This window comes from Lonchura striata, chromosome 9, assembly GCF_046129695.1.
Source record: "Lonchura striata isolate bLonStr1 chromosome 9, bLonStr1.mat, whole genome shotgun sequence".
NCBI lineage: Eukaryota > Metazoa > Chordata > Aves > Passeriformes > Estrildidae > Lonchura > Lonchura striata.
In genome coordinates, this window is record NC_134611.1 from 4,727,619 (window position 1) to 4,743,179 (window position 15,561).

The 15,561-nt window shown below is 54.8% G+C and overlaps 1 protein-coding gene across 1 annotated transcript; it reads right to left on the reverse strand.

Moving 5' to 3' along the window:
* Positions 1–797: 797 nt before the first annotated feature.
* LOC110473256 (cystathionine gamma-lyase) lies at positions 798–10,271 on the reverse strand. Its single transcript, XM_077785532.1, has 12 exons — positions 10,110–10,271; positions 9,108–9,188; positions 8,415–8,511; positions 7,421–7,530; positions 6,739–6,870; positions 5,477–5,534; positions 5,204–5,281; positions 4,394–4,546; positions 4,167–4,288; positions 3,367–3,419; positions 2,218–2,356; positions 798–1,141 (listed from the first exon to the last, which is right to left on the reverse strand). The coding sequence occupies exons 1-12, from the start codon at positions 10,269–10,271 to the stop codon at positions 1,133–1,135; spliced, it is 1,194 nt and encodes a 397-aa protein (XP_077641658.1). The 3' UTR covers positions 798–1,132.
* Positions 10,272–15,561: the final 5,290 nt, after the last annotated feature.

Genomic DNA, 15,561 nt, shown 5'->3' on the forward strand with positions numbered 1-15,561 from the left:
CACAGCAGGGGCTGGGCTGCCTGGAAAATCATCTGGAGCTGAGGGACGTCCATGGAGGGGCCCTGTGAGCTGACCTGGTGTAACCAGGATCCCACCCTCAGCAGGGACAAGGGAAAGGGGGCAATGGCTTCACATGGACACAGGGCAGGGTTAGACAGGACATGGGGCAGGAACTGTTCCCTGGCAGGGTGGGCAGGCCCTGGAACAGAATTCCCAGAGCAGCTGGAGCTGCCCCTGGATCCCTGGCTGCGCCCAGGGCCAGGCTGGACACTGGGGCTGGAGCAGCCTGGGGCAGTGGGAGGTGTCCCTGCCATGGCTGGGGGGGACAGGGTGGGCTTTGAGACCCATTCCCACCCAGAGCAGTGTGGGATGCTGTGGAATGAGGAGGGTTAGGTGGGATCACCTTCACTTTGGTTTTGTCAGGATTTCATCCCTCTGTGCAATGAAGGTTATTCTGGGAGTGGCCAGTACAGAAGTGTCCTGCCTCAGCTCCAGCCTTTCCTCAGCTCCATCCCCTCCTGCCTTCCCACGGGAAAATCCCAACAGCTCCAGGGTCACTCCATGCCCTGATTTTGAACATAAGGAGCACGTGCACATGGGAATAAATGCAAGGAAAGAAAAAGCACATTTTAATTAAAAGGATCCAATCATTCCCACAGCACATGATTTCTTCAAATGACAAAGATTCCTCTTTAGAAAGTTATTTGCCAGGTGTTGGATTTCACTTATCTTCAATGTTGCAAAAGTATCAAGAGAAGGAAAAGCTTTTAAGCAAATCTCCAGCCAAATTAAAATAAATCTGAGCTCAACCGAGTTTTTGAGCTGAGCTGACGGGTGAGAGGAGAATCATCTGAGAGCAGTAACAGAAGCAGCCCTGTGCCCAAACCCTGCAGGAGCAGCAGGGACACTGAGCTCTGCTGGGAGAACTGGGAGCACATTCCCGGGGTGCCCACGGCTGCTCCCACCCAGCTCCTGGCTCCAGACATGGGCAGGGAGAGCCCAGGCTGTGCCCAGCACGGGAGAGCCCGGGAGCCCAGGCTGCAATTCCCAAAGGCAAAGCAAGAGTGGTTTGGTTTCCGTGTCCTCGTCCACAGCCAAGTCCAGTTCCAAGTTCCTTCTTGACCCTCAGGGTTTATGCAAACTGCAGGAAGGAAAGGGAGGGATCATTGTGCTCTGTCCCCCTACCAACCACACATTTTTATTTTCCTTTGCATCAATTACAGTCACATTTTAGCATTTGAGTTGCCTGAATCCATGGGAACTGTGCCTGGCACACCCCAATTCTCCTGAATCCATGGGAACTGTGCCTGGCACACCCTAACTGCTCCTGAATCCATGGGGAACTGTGCCTGGCACACCCCAACTGCTCCTGAATCCATGGGGGACTGTGCCTGGCACACCCCAATTCTCCTGAATCCATGGGAACTGTGCCTGGCACACCCTAACTGCTCCTGAATCCATGGGGAACTGTGCCTGGCACACCCCAACTGCTCCTGAATCCCTGGGGAACTGTGCCTGGCACACCCCAACTGCTCCTGAATCCATGGGGAACTGTGCCTGGCACACCCCAATTGATCCTGAATCCATGGGGAACTGTGCCTGGCACACCCTAACTGCTCCTGAATCCCTGGGGAACTGTGCCTGGCACACCCCAACTGCTCCTGAATCCCTGGGGAACTGTGCCTGGCACACCCCAACTGCTCCTGAATCCATGGGAACTGTGCCTGGCACACCCCAATTCTCCTGAATCCCTGGGGAACTGTGCCTGGCACACCCCAACTGCTCCTGAATCCATGGGGACTGTGCCTGGCACACCCCAATTGATCCTGAATCCCTGGGGAACTGTGCCTGGCACACCCCAACTGCTCCTGAATCCCTGGGGAACTGTGCCTGGCACACCCCAACTGCTCCTGAATCCATGGGAACTGTGCCTGGCACACCCCAATTCTCCTGAATCCATGGGAACTGTGCCTGGCACACCCCAACTGCTCCTGAATCCCTGGGGAACTGTGCCTGGCACACCCCAACTGCTCCTGAATCCATGGGGAACTGTGCCTGGCACACCCCAATTGATCCTGAATCCATGGGGACTGTGCCTGAGCAGGGCTGCAAACAGGGAGTTTTCCATCCCCAGCCCAGGGTCCCTCAGGCTCAGCCCCTGGGAAAGGCTGGCTGGGATTGCTGTTGGATTGTTGTTGGAGGGAGCTCCCCACTCACCGCAGCCTTCAGGGCCTGGTCCAGGTCTGCCAGCAAATCCTCCTCATCCTCCAGCCCCACCGAGAGGCGGATCAAGGTGTCAGTGATTCCCAGCTTTTCCCTTATCTCCTTAGGCACAGAGGCGTGGGTCATAGTGGCCCTGCAAGGACAAAAAACATCTTTATCCCAAGAATTTGGGACTTTTATTGGTGAAACCAGCCCAGGCGGTTCCCTGCCAGCACCCCTGGAATGGCAGCAGGACCTGACACCTCTGCTGTGCCTCTTGTGTGACCCCACAGATGCAAAGAGCTCCTGGCAGCAGTTCCTGGAAATGGTGGGAATGCTGACAAGTCAGGGAATTGCATCTCCAGGATGTATCTCCAAGACACAAATGATTAACAAGAAGTGGATACTTAAAAATCTGGACCTGACAAAGGAGACACTCCTATTCCTCTTCCTTCCAGAGCTGTTCTTTTATTCCACAGAAGCTCTGTAAGCTCTGCATGTGGGGAATGTGCAACCTCCAGGATAAAATCTCCTGGTTTCACTTGTGGTTCCTCAGATCCCTTCTCAAACTGTCCCAAAGGACTCTGGAGGGTTCATTCTCTCCAGCTACAGAGGACACAGGCAAGAAGGGATTTCCCCATGGGCTCAGTCACTGGCACCAGTTCCTTCCAGCTGCTGGAAGGGTTCAGGTTTTGCTGTGAAATCATGAAGTGAAATGATTTAACATTTAAATAGAGTCACTAAAAAGCAGACTGGCTTTGAGTAAAATAATGCCATTCCATGAAGATGCTATTTTGAGCAGTTTAAAACACCCAGGAGGCCCTGCCAGGGACCAGAGGCAGCTGGGGGCACACAGTGACCGTGCCCCCTTGTGAGAGCAGGGAGCTGGGCATTCCTCAATCCCAGCTGCTCCTCATCCCAACACTCTGCAGCTTCTGGGATTGTCTTCATGGACACCAACTGTGCCTCAGCCCTCCAGGCAAAACTCCTCTGTCTCTGCACCCTCACAGAATTCCCTCCCTCTGGAATCTCCCCTGGATTTGTGCTGCACAACTGTCCCCGAGTTCTGCTACAGGCAAAGCAGCAGAACAGCTTTGGGGGCTGGGAAATTCTGGGAATTCTGTGGTGCTCTGCAGCTTTTTGAGGCTCTGAGGATGAACTTACGGATGCTCTGCCAGGCTCTCGTAGCCACCCAGATTATAAGCCAGGGTGAACACCTATGGGAGAAAGGGAAGGAGGTTATGGATTCATGGAAAGAGAGCTCACAGAATCGGGGAATATCCAAAGTTGGAAGTGCCCACAGGAATCATTGATCCAGCCCCTGGCCCTGCACAGACACCCCAACAATCCCACCCTGAGCATCCCTGGCAGAGTTGTCCAAACCCTCATGGAGCTCCAGCAGCCTCAGGACTGGGACCTCTTCAAGGACATTGAGGAAAACGGAAAGTTTGGGCACTTTATTCCCCCAAAGTTATCTATAATAACTTTCATATTATAAACTGTATTAGCTGTAATTAGGGAATAAAGGGCACAAATGGCAGGTAAGAGCTACGATCGAGAACAGTTTCATCCTGCCCCTGGATCCCTGGGAATGGCCTTGGCTGGACCCAGCCAAGCATTCCCAGAGCCAGGGGCTCCCTCTCTGCCCCACGAGTGCCTTTCCCTCCTGAGGGCACTCTGCACTGTTCCAGCAGAGCTGCCCCAGCTCCCCAGCCCTGCAGGAAGCCCTTTGCCAGCAGCAGCTCCTGGGCTCAGCTGGACACGCCTCACCTGGGAGCAAACAAACAAACACTTCCAAGGGGCTGAGGCGCCCCTTTGGTCCCTCTCATTAACCCCATGGATTAATTATCCCTGATTTGGAGTGGGACACAGCCAACGGACTTGGCAAGAAAAGGCACTTCACCCTCCCCTCAGCAGGGCAATTACAGCTCCCTCTGAGGGTGACTTTATTGTCTTTATTTTACCTTCAGGTTCTCGAGAAAGGCAAAGGCATTGTCTTTTGTCCCTTTGATGTAGAAGCTGAGGATCCCTGAAACACCCGTGCACTGCTTCTTCATCACCTCGTGCTGAGGGTGGAAAGGCAGCCCTGGAATGGGGAGAGTTGGGAGAATTCCCAGTGAATTCCAGTGCAGAGCTGGGCACCCAGCCCCAGTCACGGGGCACCACAGCTCCCAACTCCCTGCCCACCCACCTGGGTAAAGGACCTTCTCCACCCGGGAGTGGAATTCCAGGAATTTGGCCACAGCCAGGCCATTCTTGAAGTGCAGCTTCATCCGGATGTGCAGAGTCTTGAGCCCCCGGTTGCACATGTAACAGTCAAAAGGGGAGGGGACAGCTCCCAGGCCTAGGAGGGAATGGGAACAGAATTCCAGAAAATTCCACAAATTCCACAGAATCCCACAGCAGCATTGGTGTTCTGCATTCAGCAAAGCCGAACACATCCTCATCTCCAGCATTTCTGAGGTTGGAACACGTGGGAAGACACCCAAGGCAATCTCTGTTCCTCATCTCCCACACTGGGGAGCCAATTAATGAGGCCAATTAACAGGCTCAGACCTCAAGGATTGCATTTATTGGGCACAATGCACCTTCACTGCAGAGGGCAGAGCCATGGGCAGGAATTTATTCCTGACAATGAAGAGGCTGGAAAATCGCTGGAATCATCAGAGATAAGAAAATTCTGCATTGGGCCCATCATGATGGGTGAGGGAGTTCCAAACCCCCCAAACCACGGGGGGAACATCAGTGGGTTCAGGATGGGCTCCAGTGCTCTCCTGAAGTGCTTAGGAAGTGGAGATCAATGTCCCTCATTTTATTGTCATTCTTCTCCACTTTGAGTTGTACTTATCGAAGTGGTTTTTTTTAAATTGAACTTTTTCAGTTCTGCCCATTAAAGTCACATTCCCAGGCAGATTTCCCACTTGTGTGCGTGCCCACCCTTCCCAGCAGGAGCTGTGGATGTGAACAGGATTCCTGTCAGGAATTCCCTGTCTGCACTTACGAGACTGCAGGTGTTTGAGGCTCTCATAGAGATCATCCCGGTTTACAGAGACCAGGCCCATGAGGACATCGCAGTGCCCTACAAATGACAGGGGACAGGAATGGGATCAGCCACTCCAGGCTCCTGCCACAAGCCCCAAGTGTAAATAAAACCCCTGGGACACCTCCCACCATCCCAGGCTGCTCCAGGGGCATCCCCACCCTCCCAGCCAGGAATTCCTTCCCAATCTCCCTCCATCCCTGCCCTAAGGATGTGCTGAACTCTCAGACTCACCATTGATGTATTTGGTTGCAGAAGACATACAAATATCAGCCCCCAGGGACAAAGGACGCTGAAAGGAAAGGAAAATAACAACATAATTCAAGTTTGGCTGCACTCAGGTTCATTCCCTGCCTTTCCAAAGGGCTCTGAGCTCACACAGGAAAAACGAATGGAGAAACAAACACAAAAACCTGAGAATGGCAACAGAACATGTGCTAAAAGCAGCAGTACAGGGAGGCACTCTGAAAATGTGATTTAAAAGCACTGCTCCAGCTCCCACAGGCTCCAGGGAGAGAAGAGACTGAGCACATCCAACAGACACTGCAGAGCTGGGAAAAAATGGTTCTACTGCTGAGCTGAGGCAGGGACAAATCCTGGCACTGACCCACAGAGGGCATTCCCTGGGAAAGGAAGGGCTCAAACTGCAAAGCAAAAGAACTGCTTTGCTTTCCAGGTGTTGCAGATCCTGCCCTGGGGGAGCTGAGAACACGAGGAAAGGAGGCTCCTTTGGCAGCCCTCTCTCCCCTCAGCTCCCAGCCCTCTGCCCAGGAGCCTCCTGAAGTGAGACAAACCAGGAGGTGGATGAGCAAGAGGTGCTGAGCAGTTCCAGATTTTTAACTGATCATTAATTAAGGCACCTTGCCCATGGTATCAACACATTCTAAAGAGCGAGGACCATCACTGTTAAAATGGAACAAAGCAGGCAGATTCTAGCCCACAGTAAGATCAACAATGCTTCAAAGTTTGTTATTCTGAAGCATTTGTAAAACTTAAAGAAACCCACTTCTTGGCTTCCAGTTATCAATACAGAAAAGTTCTGGTAGTTGTTATGAAGAAAGTTGTAAACTTCTGAGTCATACATTCAGCAAAATGTTGAAGAAAAAGGTCACCTGGATGTTTCCAGGAAAGACTGGACAAAGATTGCTTGGTTTAAGTTTTTCTTCCACTACCTACTGATTTTTAGCTTTGTGGCTCAGAACAGCCCATGAACAGCATCTACAGAAGAATTGATGTAAAAAGGCCAAAGTGAGGGAACACTTTTTAACTGTTCTGATTTCCATCAGGAAGAACAGAATTCCATCATTCCTGAAGGACAGACACCCCTGCCCCCTTCACTGGTGCACCCACAGCAGCACCTGGGCTGGGGCTGAACCAGAGCAGCTGATTTTACCATGCAGAGACCAAAACTGCAATTCCTTGGCAGCACTTCCCTTCCCAACAGGGATCTCCAGCCCCACTGGGACAGGTGACAGCCCTGTCCTTTTCCCACACACCTGGAAATATGGAGACATCAAGCTGTTGTCCACGGCCACCAGCACATCCTTGTACTTGTGTGCCACGTCTGCGCAGGCTTTGATGTCGATCACCTTCAGCGTGGGGTTCGTGGGGCTCTCGAGCCAAACCAGCTGCACAAACCCAAAAATCTGCAGGTCAGGGAGGTCCCAGGGCTGGGCTGAGTCCCAGGGGCTCTGGGGGTTCAGTGGTGGCAGCTCCCCGTGGGGTTGGTGCAGTGGGATGGGCAGTGGCCCTGCCAGAGCCAGGGGAGGCTCCAGCTGGTCCCTCCAAGCTCAGGGAGGTTTCCCTGGGCTGGGTTTGGGCCATCCCAGTGCATCCCAGCTGGAGAAGGCCTCCCACAGCCAGGGCAGAGCCTTTCCCAAAGCCTTTCCAGCACAGTTCCCGTCCCCTGGAGCAGGGGATCACCCAGCAGTGCCACGGAGCACCCTCGGCTCCGCACTCGGTGTTCCCTCTGCTCTTCCTCACCGTTTGCCTTTTCCCTCCTTTCTCTCCAGGGCTTTCTGCCCTTCTTAGGATGCTTTCCATGAGGCAGCACCGTGGGATATGGTGGATCCAGCTGAGCCCCAAGCTGCCCCCCCTCAGCTCAACACACCCCCAAATCCAGCAGGAGCAAGGATAAAGCAATTTAACATCTCTAAAATCCACTTCTCTCTCTCCTACCTTGGTATCTGATGCAATTGCAGCTTCCAGCAATTTTAGGTCTGTGCAGTCAACATAACGAACTTTGATATTATAATCCTTTTCTAGTTTGTCAAATAATTCCCTCGTGCCTAAAAAGAAACAAAAATAAAAAAATGAAACAAGTTCCTTAATGTTCACTCCCTGCTCTCCAGCCTCCTGCATCATGCAGGGACACTCAGGAGGGCACAGCTTATGCTGCACACCAGAAATGGCACATTTATATTTTCTCTATTTATACAAAGTTAAAAGATTGTTGCAGATTTAATGATCATGAAATAGCAATAATGGAAATATGGGATGAGAGTGATTTAGGAAGTACTTGAAATCAATGTGGGGTTTATAATCAGGAAATTAAACAGAGAAGAATGAAGGGGAAGGCTCCAGCCACTGATTCCCATCTGTCCAATAAAAATGATTCCTTCCTGTCCTTGAAGCCTTTCCCTGGAAAGATGTAAAGAATCCAGCAGCAACGGGGATCAATGGATGTGCAGCACTCACTACCAGGAAACACTGCCTGCATTAAAAATTTATTGATCAGCTCCTTTTGCCAGGTGATCCCCAGGGACTCAGTTTTCCATCTGAGCATGAAGGGCTGCAACATGGAGGTGGGTTCTGCCAGCTGAAGGAAACATCTGAGAGATGCTTGGGAGGTTCTTTTGTGAGAAACCCTTTCTTTATAACAAACCAAGGCGGAGGAGAAGCAGTGAAATTCACCCCTGCAGAAACCAGCCCAGGCTGAGGCTGAAAGGAGCAGGGGAAAGTTCCCAGGAACTGCAGTGAGCCCACCCTGCTGAGGGACTCTGGCAGGGCCGGGTGCACCCTGCCACTGGGCAGTGTGAGGAAGAGGGGATTGATAAAAACTGCCTTCAAAGGACAGGGGCGTCCCACAGGGGAAATTCAGAGCGCCTGAGAGCCACAGACAGGTTTGATCCCCTGCACAAAGGAGGCTGAAGACACTGAATGCTGTACCCACCTGAATAGACATCATCAATGCAGACAATTGCATCCCCCGGCTTCAGCAGGTAGCAGATATTCAGAATTGCTGCCATGCCAGAGGAATAAGCCAAACCTGGAGGAGAAAGGATCATCAGTGCTTGATGTGACGCAACAAGTCAGATTTGCCTTGGCCTTCCTCGCTTTGCCTCTGAGAAGAACCTGTTCTGTCACTGCCTCACTGAGAATGTGGAGCCAGTGAAAGCAGGAGATGGATGTGCACAGCAGGGAACCAGCACGGACACTGGGACAGACTGGGACAGACTGGGACAGACTGGGACAGACTGGGACAGACTGGGACCAGGGGCTGCCTGCTCCCACTGCCTCCAGTGCTGCTGCACAAGGATGGATCCAGCTCAGCCCAGGCCATCAGTGAGGAAGCAGCAGAGAAACCCAGGCATGGAGCTGGAATTTCCTGAGCCAGAAGCGTTGGGCTCTTCCCCACCTTGGAGCTGCTCCTGCCCACAGCCAAGAGCCAGAGCCGTGGTCACAGATCCATGGAATGGTTTGGGATGGAGGGACCCCAAAGCCCACCCAGTGCCACTCCCTGCCATGGGCAGGGACACCTCCCCCTGTCCCAGGCTGCCCCAAGCCCTGTCCAACCCATGAGGTGCTCACAGTATTCAGCTCCATCAGCAGCAGCCAGGCTTTTCAAATCCATTTGCTGCCCTCGGTGTTTGGCTCCATCAAGGGCAGTCATAACCTTCTCCAGGACATGCCGGCTTGGGTTCCCAGACCGGGTGTATGTATAACCCTGGGGTGGCAATAGAAAACAAACATCAGAGAGGGCACTGGGAAATTCTGGGATAACAGCAGCTCTAGGTTCCTTAAAGAGCCCTGGCTGAGGGCATCCAGCTCCTCCCAGAGCAGCAGGAGGGTGTCCTGGCACAACATCCAGCTGCGGGGCAGAAGGGCTGGGGAGAGCCTCCCATGTTTCCGGCTCCGGGCAGCCCCTGGAGCAGCATTCCTGCCAGCCTGGGGGCACTGGGGGCTCCCTGCTCCCCTTCCCCCGCCTTCCACACGGGAATCACCCCACGCTCACGCCAAGCGCTCCGGACCGCCGCCCGCCGCGGCACGCAGAGCCCCGGGCTGGCTCGGGTGAAGGCAGCACAGCGGCTCCTGCGCTGCCACCGCTGCCCGGCGGGGCCGTCCCGGGGCGCAGGGCCCGGCCCCGCGGGCAGGCGGCTCCGGAACGGCCCCGCCGGGAGCCCGCAGCGCCTCCCGGGCGAGAGCCCCGCACCGGCCGGGGGAAAGGGCCGGGAGCGCCCGCAGAGCCCCGCACCGGCCGGGGGAAAGGGCCGGGAGCGCCCGCAGAGCCCGGGACCGGCCGGGAGCGCCCGCAGAGCCCCGCACCGGCCGGGGGAAAGGGCCGCAGAGCCCCGCACCGGCCGGGGGAAAGGGCCGGGAGCGCCCGCAGAGCCCGGGACCGGCCGGGGGAAAGGGCCGCAGAGCCCCGCACCGGCCGGGGGAAAGGGCCGGGAGCGCCCGCAGAGCCCGGGACCGGCCGGGAGCGCCCGCAGAGCCCGGGACCGGCCGGGGGAAAGGGCCGGGAGCGCCCGCAGAGCCCGGGACCGGCCGGGAGCGCCCGCAGAGCCCGGGACCGGCCGCCTCCCGTACCCCCGCCGGGACACGCCGGGGTCGGAGCGGGGCTCGGTGCCCCGGTGGCCGCACGCACCTTGTTCACCCCGGGCGCCTCCTGCTTGAAGGTGGCGGAGAGCGTGATGGGCGGCACCACGGCCCAGGAGCTCCACTGCTCGGGCTTCTGGCCGAAGTGGATGGCATCGGTGGCGAAGTGTTTGAAGGGCGGCAGGTAATCGGTGCACTCCTTACAGGACATAGCGGCGGCTCTGAGGCGGCGGCAGCTGTGATGCCCCGGCCCTCAGCGCGCTGCATTTAACGGCCCCGCGGGCTCGGCGGGGCGCGGCTTTCGCGCCTCCTCATTGGCTGCGGTGCCGGCGGGGCGCGGCCCTCGCGCCCTCCCATTGGCTGCCGGCGGGGCGGGGCCCGCCCTGCACAGGCAGTGCCCGCCCGCTGGGGGGCGCCGCGCGCCGCGGGGCCGCTCCCGGGGGCGCCTTTCCCGGGAGGAACCGGGAATCACCCGGGAGCGCCGGGAATTACCCGGGAGTACCGGGGATCAATCACCCGGCAGCACCGGGATACCAGGAGGAACCGGGAATCACCCGGGAGCACCGGGGATCAATCATCCGGCAGCACCGGGATCCCGGGAGGAACTGGGAATCACCCGGGACCACCGGGAATTATCCGGGAGCACCGGGGATCAATCATCCGGGAGCACCGGGATCCCGGGAGGAACAGGGAATCACCCGGGAGCGCCGGGAATTACCCGGGAGCACCGGGGATCAATCATCCGGCAGCACCGGGATACCAGGAGGAACCGGGAATCACCCGGGAGCACCGGGAATTATCCGGGAGCACCGGGGATCAATCACCCGGGAGCACCGGGATCCCGGGAGGAACCACGAATCACCCGGGAGCACCGGGAATTAGCCGGGAGCACCGGGGATCAATCATCCGGGAGCACCGGGATCCCGGGAGGAACAGGGAATCACCCGGGAGCACCGGGAATTATCCGGGAGCACCGGGGATCAATCACCCGGCAGCACCGGGATCCCGGGAGGAACCACGAATCACCCGGGAGCACCGGGAATTATCCGGGAGCACCGGGGATCAATCATCCGGCAGCACCGGGATACCAGGAGGAACCGGGAATCACCCAGGAGCACTGGGAATTATCTGGGAGCACCGGGGATCAATCATCCGGCAGCACCGGGATCCCAGGAGGAACTGGGAATCATCCGGGAGCACCGGGAATTATCTGGGAGCACCGGGGATCAATCATCCGGCAGCACCGGGATCCCGGGAGGAACTGGGAATCATCCGGGAGCGCCAGGAATCATCTGGCAGCACTGGAATCATCCAGGAGCACTGGGATCATCCCGCAGTACTGTGCTATAGATAAAAATTGGTCCAGCCAAATAAAAAATGAAAAATGACAAATTTTATTTAGGATGAAATTCTATCTGAGCCAGCCACAAGGAAAAGGACAGTGCTGAGCCCGGGTTCGGTGCTGGGTGCGTGACAGGAAGGAGCCTCTCGGCAGAGGTTCCCCTGGACACACACACCGCCTTCCTGGACCCTGCAGTTCTTATAGGAAATGTTCTGCCCGAGGCCAGGATTTTGGAAATCTGCCTTTTCTTTTCATTCAGAGTCCCACATCTTCATAAAGTTCTTTTCTCTGAGTCGAGGTTGAACAATCCAGGTCCAGGTGTGGACAATCCTCCCTGATGGAGTTACGGGAACCGTGGCATTCAGATGTATCAGCCCGGAGGATTCCAGCGATCCCAATCTCGGGTCATTACCGGGATGAACAACGCCTGGGCATTCCAGTATTGCCTTGTGGAACAGCTCATCTCTGGGCGAGCCACATGTACTAAATTGCAGATGAGGCTTTGTCCAAGAAGACCGGTTTATTTGATGTAACAAGTATGTGGGGGCAGCTCTCAGTGCTGGCACGTGTGCTTGCAGTAACAAAATATCACACGTGTCAAATCATGTTTCCTGTAATCAAATATAACAATATTACATTGGCGCAAATTATAACCGACATACGTATCAGCTGGGATCATCCGGGAACTGGAGTCATCCAGGAGCACCGGGAATCATGTGGCAGCATCGGGATCATCCGGGAGCACCGGGGTCATCCAGGAGCACCGGGAATCAATCATCCGGGAGCACCAGGATCATCCAGGAGCACCGGGATCATCCAGGAGCATCGGGATCATCCGGGAGCACCGGGGTCATCCGGCAGCACTGGGAATCAATCATCTGGGAGCACCAGGATCATCCGGGAGCACCGGGGTCATCCGGCAGCACCGGGAATCAATCATCCGGGAGCACCGGGATCATCCGGGAGCACCGGGATCATCCAGGAGCACCGGGATCATCCAGGAGCACCGGGATCATCCGGCAGCACCACAATGACCCCACTGAACGGGCACGAGGCCAGAGTGGTCTGCAGTCCTGGTGCTCTTTGATCTTCCCTGCCCTCAAGTGATTCCCACTCGGTGAGCAGCAGAGCTGAGCTGGTGAAACAAAGGAGGGCCATGAAATCTGGGAATGGGCTCTCCCTGCCATTCCAGACGCTGCCCATGGCCTGCCTGTCCCACCTGGCCGTGCTCCTGGAACACGCCAAAGACACCAGCTGGGTGCACATGCCATACCCACACCCAGCCCCAGGACACAGCGAGGGGAAGCCAGTGGAGATGCGACCTTCAGTGCCCAATTAGTCAGAGGTGGGGCAGCCTTAAACCCTGGGGAAATGCCCAGCAGGACAGCACTAATGCACAGTCCCATAAATCATGGCTGAGGGGTGGCCTGGGGTGTTCTCCCTGGCCATGGTGGCATTGTGAGCCATTCAGGAGCATCAGGTGGAGCTTCCCTTGTTCCTGAGTGACTCATGAAAGCACTGAACGCTGAGGGTCTTGCATTGTGAGCCCTTCAGGAGTCAGAACTGGAGCTTCCCTTGTTCCTGAGTGACTCATGAAAGCACTGAATGCTGAGGGTCTTGCATTGTGAGCCCTTCTGGAATTGGAGCTGGAGCTTCCCTTGTTCCCAAGTGACTCATGAAAGCACTGAATGGATGAGGGTCTTGCATTGTGAGCCCTTCTGGAGTAGGAGCTGGAGCTTCCCGTGTTCCCAAGTGACTCATCACAGGAGGCCTCCGGGGAGCACAGCAACCTGGAGCGCGGCGAACAGGGTCACAGCAGTTTGCGCAGGCATGGCAAGCAGGCAAGGTTGCAGGTTCTCGCTAGTCAGGTGAGGTGTTTTCACTTGCTGCTTGATTTTGGGCTTTCTCCTAGCAATGGTTTTAACACGTTTGAAATCTGTGGTTGGTACAAGTGTATGTGACCAAGTGGAGCCCTCCAAAAAGGATGTGTGTGTACAGAGCCATTCCTGCCTGGAGGGTTTGCGCTTGCCCATGGTTTCGGGGGGTGCTGTGGAGGAGGCCTGCCTACGGTGTGAACAGGTGAATGACCTCCTCTTGCTGGTGGCCGAGCTTACGGAGGAAGTCAAAAGATTAAGGAGTATCAGGGATAGTGAAAGGGAAATAGACTGGTGGAATTCAGCCCTTACATCTTTAATGGAGGCCCACCAAGAGTCAGAGGACTCCTGTGCCTCTCACTCCCAGGCAACAGAGGGGCACCTGGTAGATGAAGGGGAGTGGAAATGGGTCCCTGCTCGGGGAGGTAATAACAAAAATCCCTCCTGCCCCCATCCCCTAGCCAGGTGCCACTTCAGAATAGGTATGAGCCCCTGGATCTGGAGAGCCAGCCAGATGATTTAGAAGAATATTATCTGCCCAGTGAGCCTCCCAATTATGACTCATCTAAAAAACGGATTGGCACCTCTAACATCAAAAAGGAAAGAAGGGCAATCGCGGTGGGTGACTCCCTTCTGAGGGGAACAGAAGGCCCCATATATCAACCAGAGCCACCCCACAGAGAGGTCTGCTGCCTCCCTGGGGCCCGGGTATGGGATATCACCAAGAGACTTCCTGGGCTGATTCTGCCCTCTGATTATTACCCACTGCTGATACCCCAGGCTGGCAGTGATGAGATTGAAAAGAGGAGTGTCAGGGCAATTAAAAGGGAGTTCAGGGCACTGGGACAGGTGGTTGATAGGACAGGTGCACAGGTGGTGTCTGCTCAGTCCCTTTGGTGGCAGAAAAAAACAATGAAAGAAATAGGAGAACTCACATCATTAACAAGTGGCTCATGTGTTGGTGTCATCAGCAAAATTTCAGATTCTTTAATCATGGGGCAACTTTTACAGCACCTGCTCTACTGGAATCAGACGGGGTACATCTCTCTGTTAAGGGCAGGAGGTTTTTAGCTCATGAACTGGCAGACCTTGTTGAGAGGGCTTTAAACTAGGTCTGAAGGGGAAGGGAGATGTAGCTGGGTTGTCTGGAAGCAGGCCCAAGGGTGGTAAGATTGTGTTAGGGGAGTAATCAGCAGCCCAGCTGAGGCGCACGTACACCAATGCACACAGCATGGGTCACAAACAAGAAGAGGAGGCCATGGTGCAGCAGCAGAGCCATGATGGAATTGCCACCACAGGAAGGTGGGGGGATGGCTCACATGGCTGGAGCGCTGCCCTGGATGGCTGCAAGCTCTTCAGGAGAGACAGGAAAAAGAGAAGAGGTGGAGGGGTGGCCCTTTATACTGGGGAGACTTTGGATGTCATAGGTATTGAAACTAATGATGATGAAGTTGAGTCCCTATGGGTAAGAATTAAGGAGAAGGCCAACAAGGCTGACATCCTACTGGGAGTTCTTGTCCACCCAAGCAGGATGAAGAGGTGGACAACACTTCCTATAAGCAGCTGAACAGTGTTTCAGGATCATCAGCCCTTGTTCTTGTAGGTGACTTCAACCTACCAGACATCTGCTGGGAACTTAATACAGCAGAAAAACAGCAGCCTAGAAAGTTTTTAGAGTGTGTGGAGGATAGCTTTTTGTCACAGCTGGTGGGCAAGACCACCAGGGGAGGGACTATGTTAGACTTGTTCACAAATGGAGATGGACTGGTGGGTGATGTGGAGGTTGGAGGCCACTTGGGGCACAGTGATAATGAAATTATAGAATTCTTGATAATTGGTGAAATAAGGAGGAATATCAATAAGATCTCTACATTGGACTTCTAGAGGGCAGACTTCGGCCTATTTAAGAGACTTCTTCAGAGAGTTCCTTGGGAAAGAGCCATTGAAAACAAAGGAGTCCAGGAGAGATGGGTGTGCTTCAAAGCAGACATCTTGAGAGCACAAGAATAGATTGTCCCTGTGTGCCAAAAGATGAGTCAACGAGGCAAACGGCCAATCTGGATGGGCAACGAGGTTTTGAAAGAACTTAAAAATTTAAAAAAAGATGTATCATCTTTTTAAGGAGTGACAGATTCCTCAGGAAGTATTTAAGGGAGCTGCTAGGGCATGTAGGAAAAAAATTACGGAGGCCAAAGCTCAGTTTGAACTTAACCTGGCAACTTCTGTTAAAAATAATAAAAAAAGTTTTTACAAATATATTAATGGTAAAAGGAAGGGTATAGCCA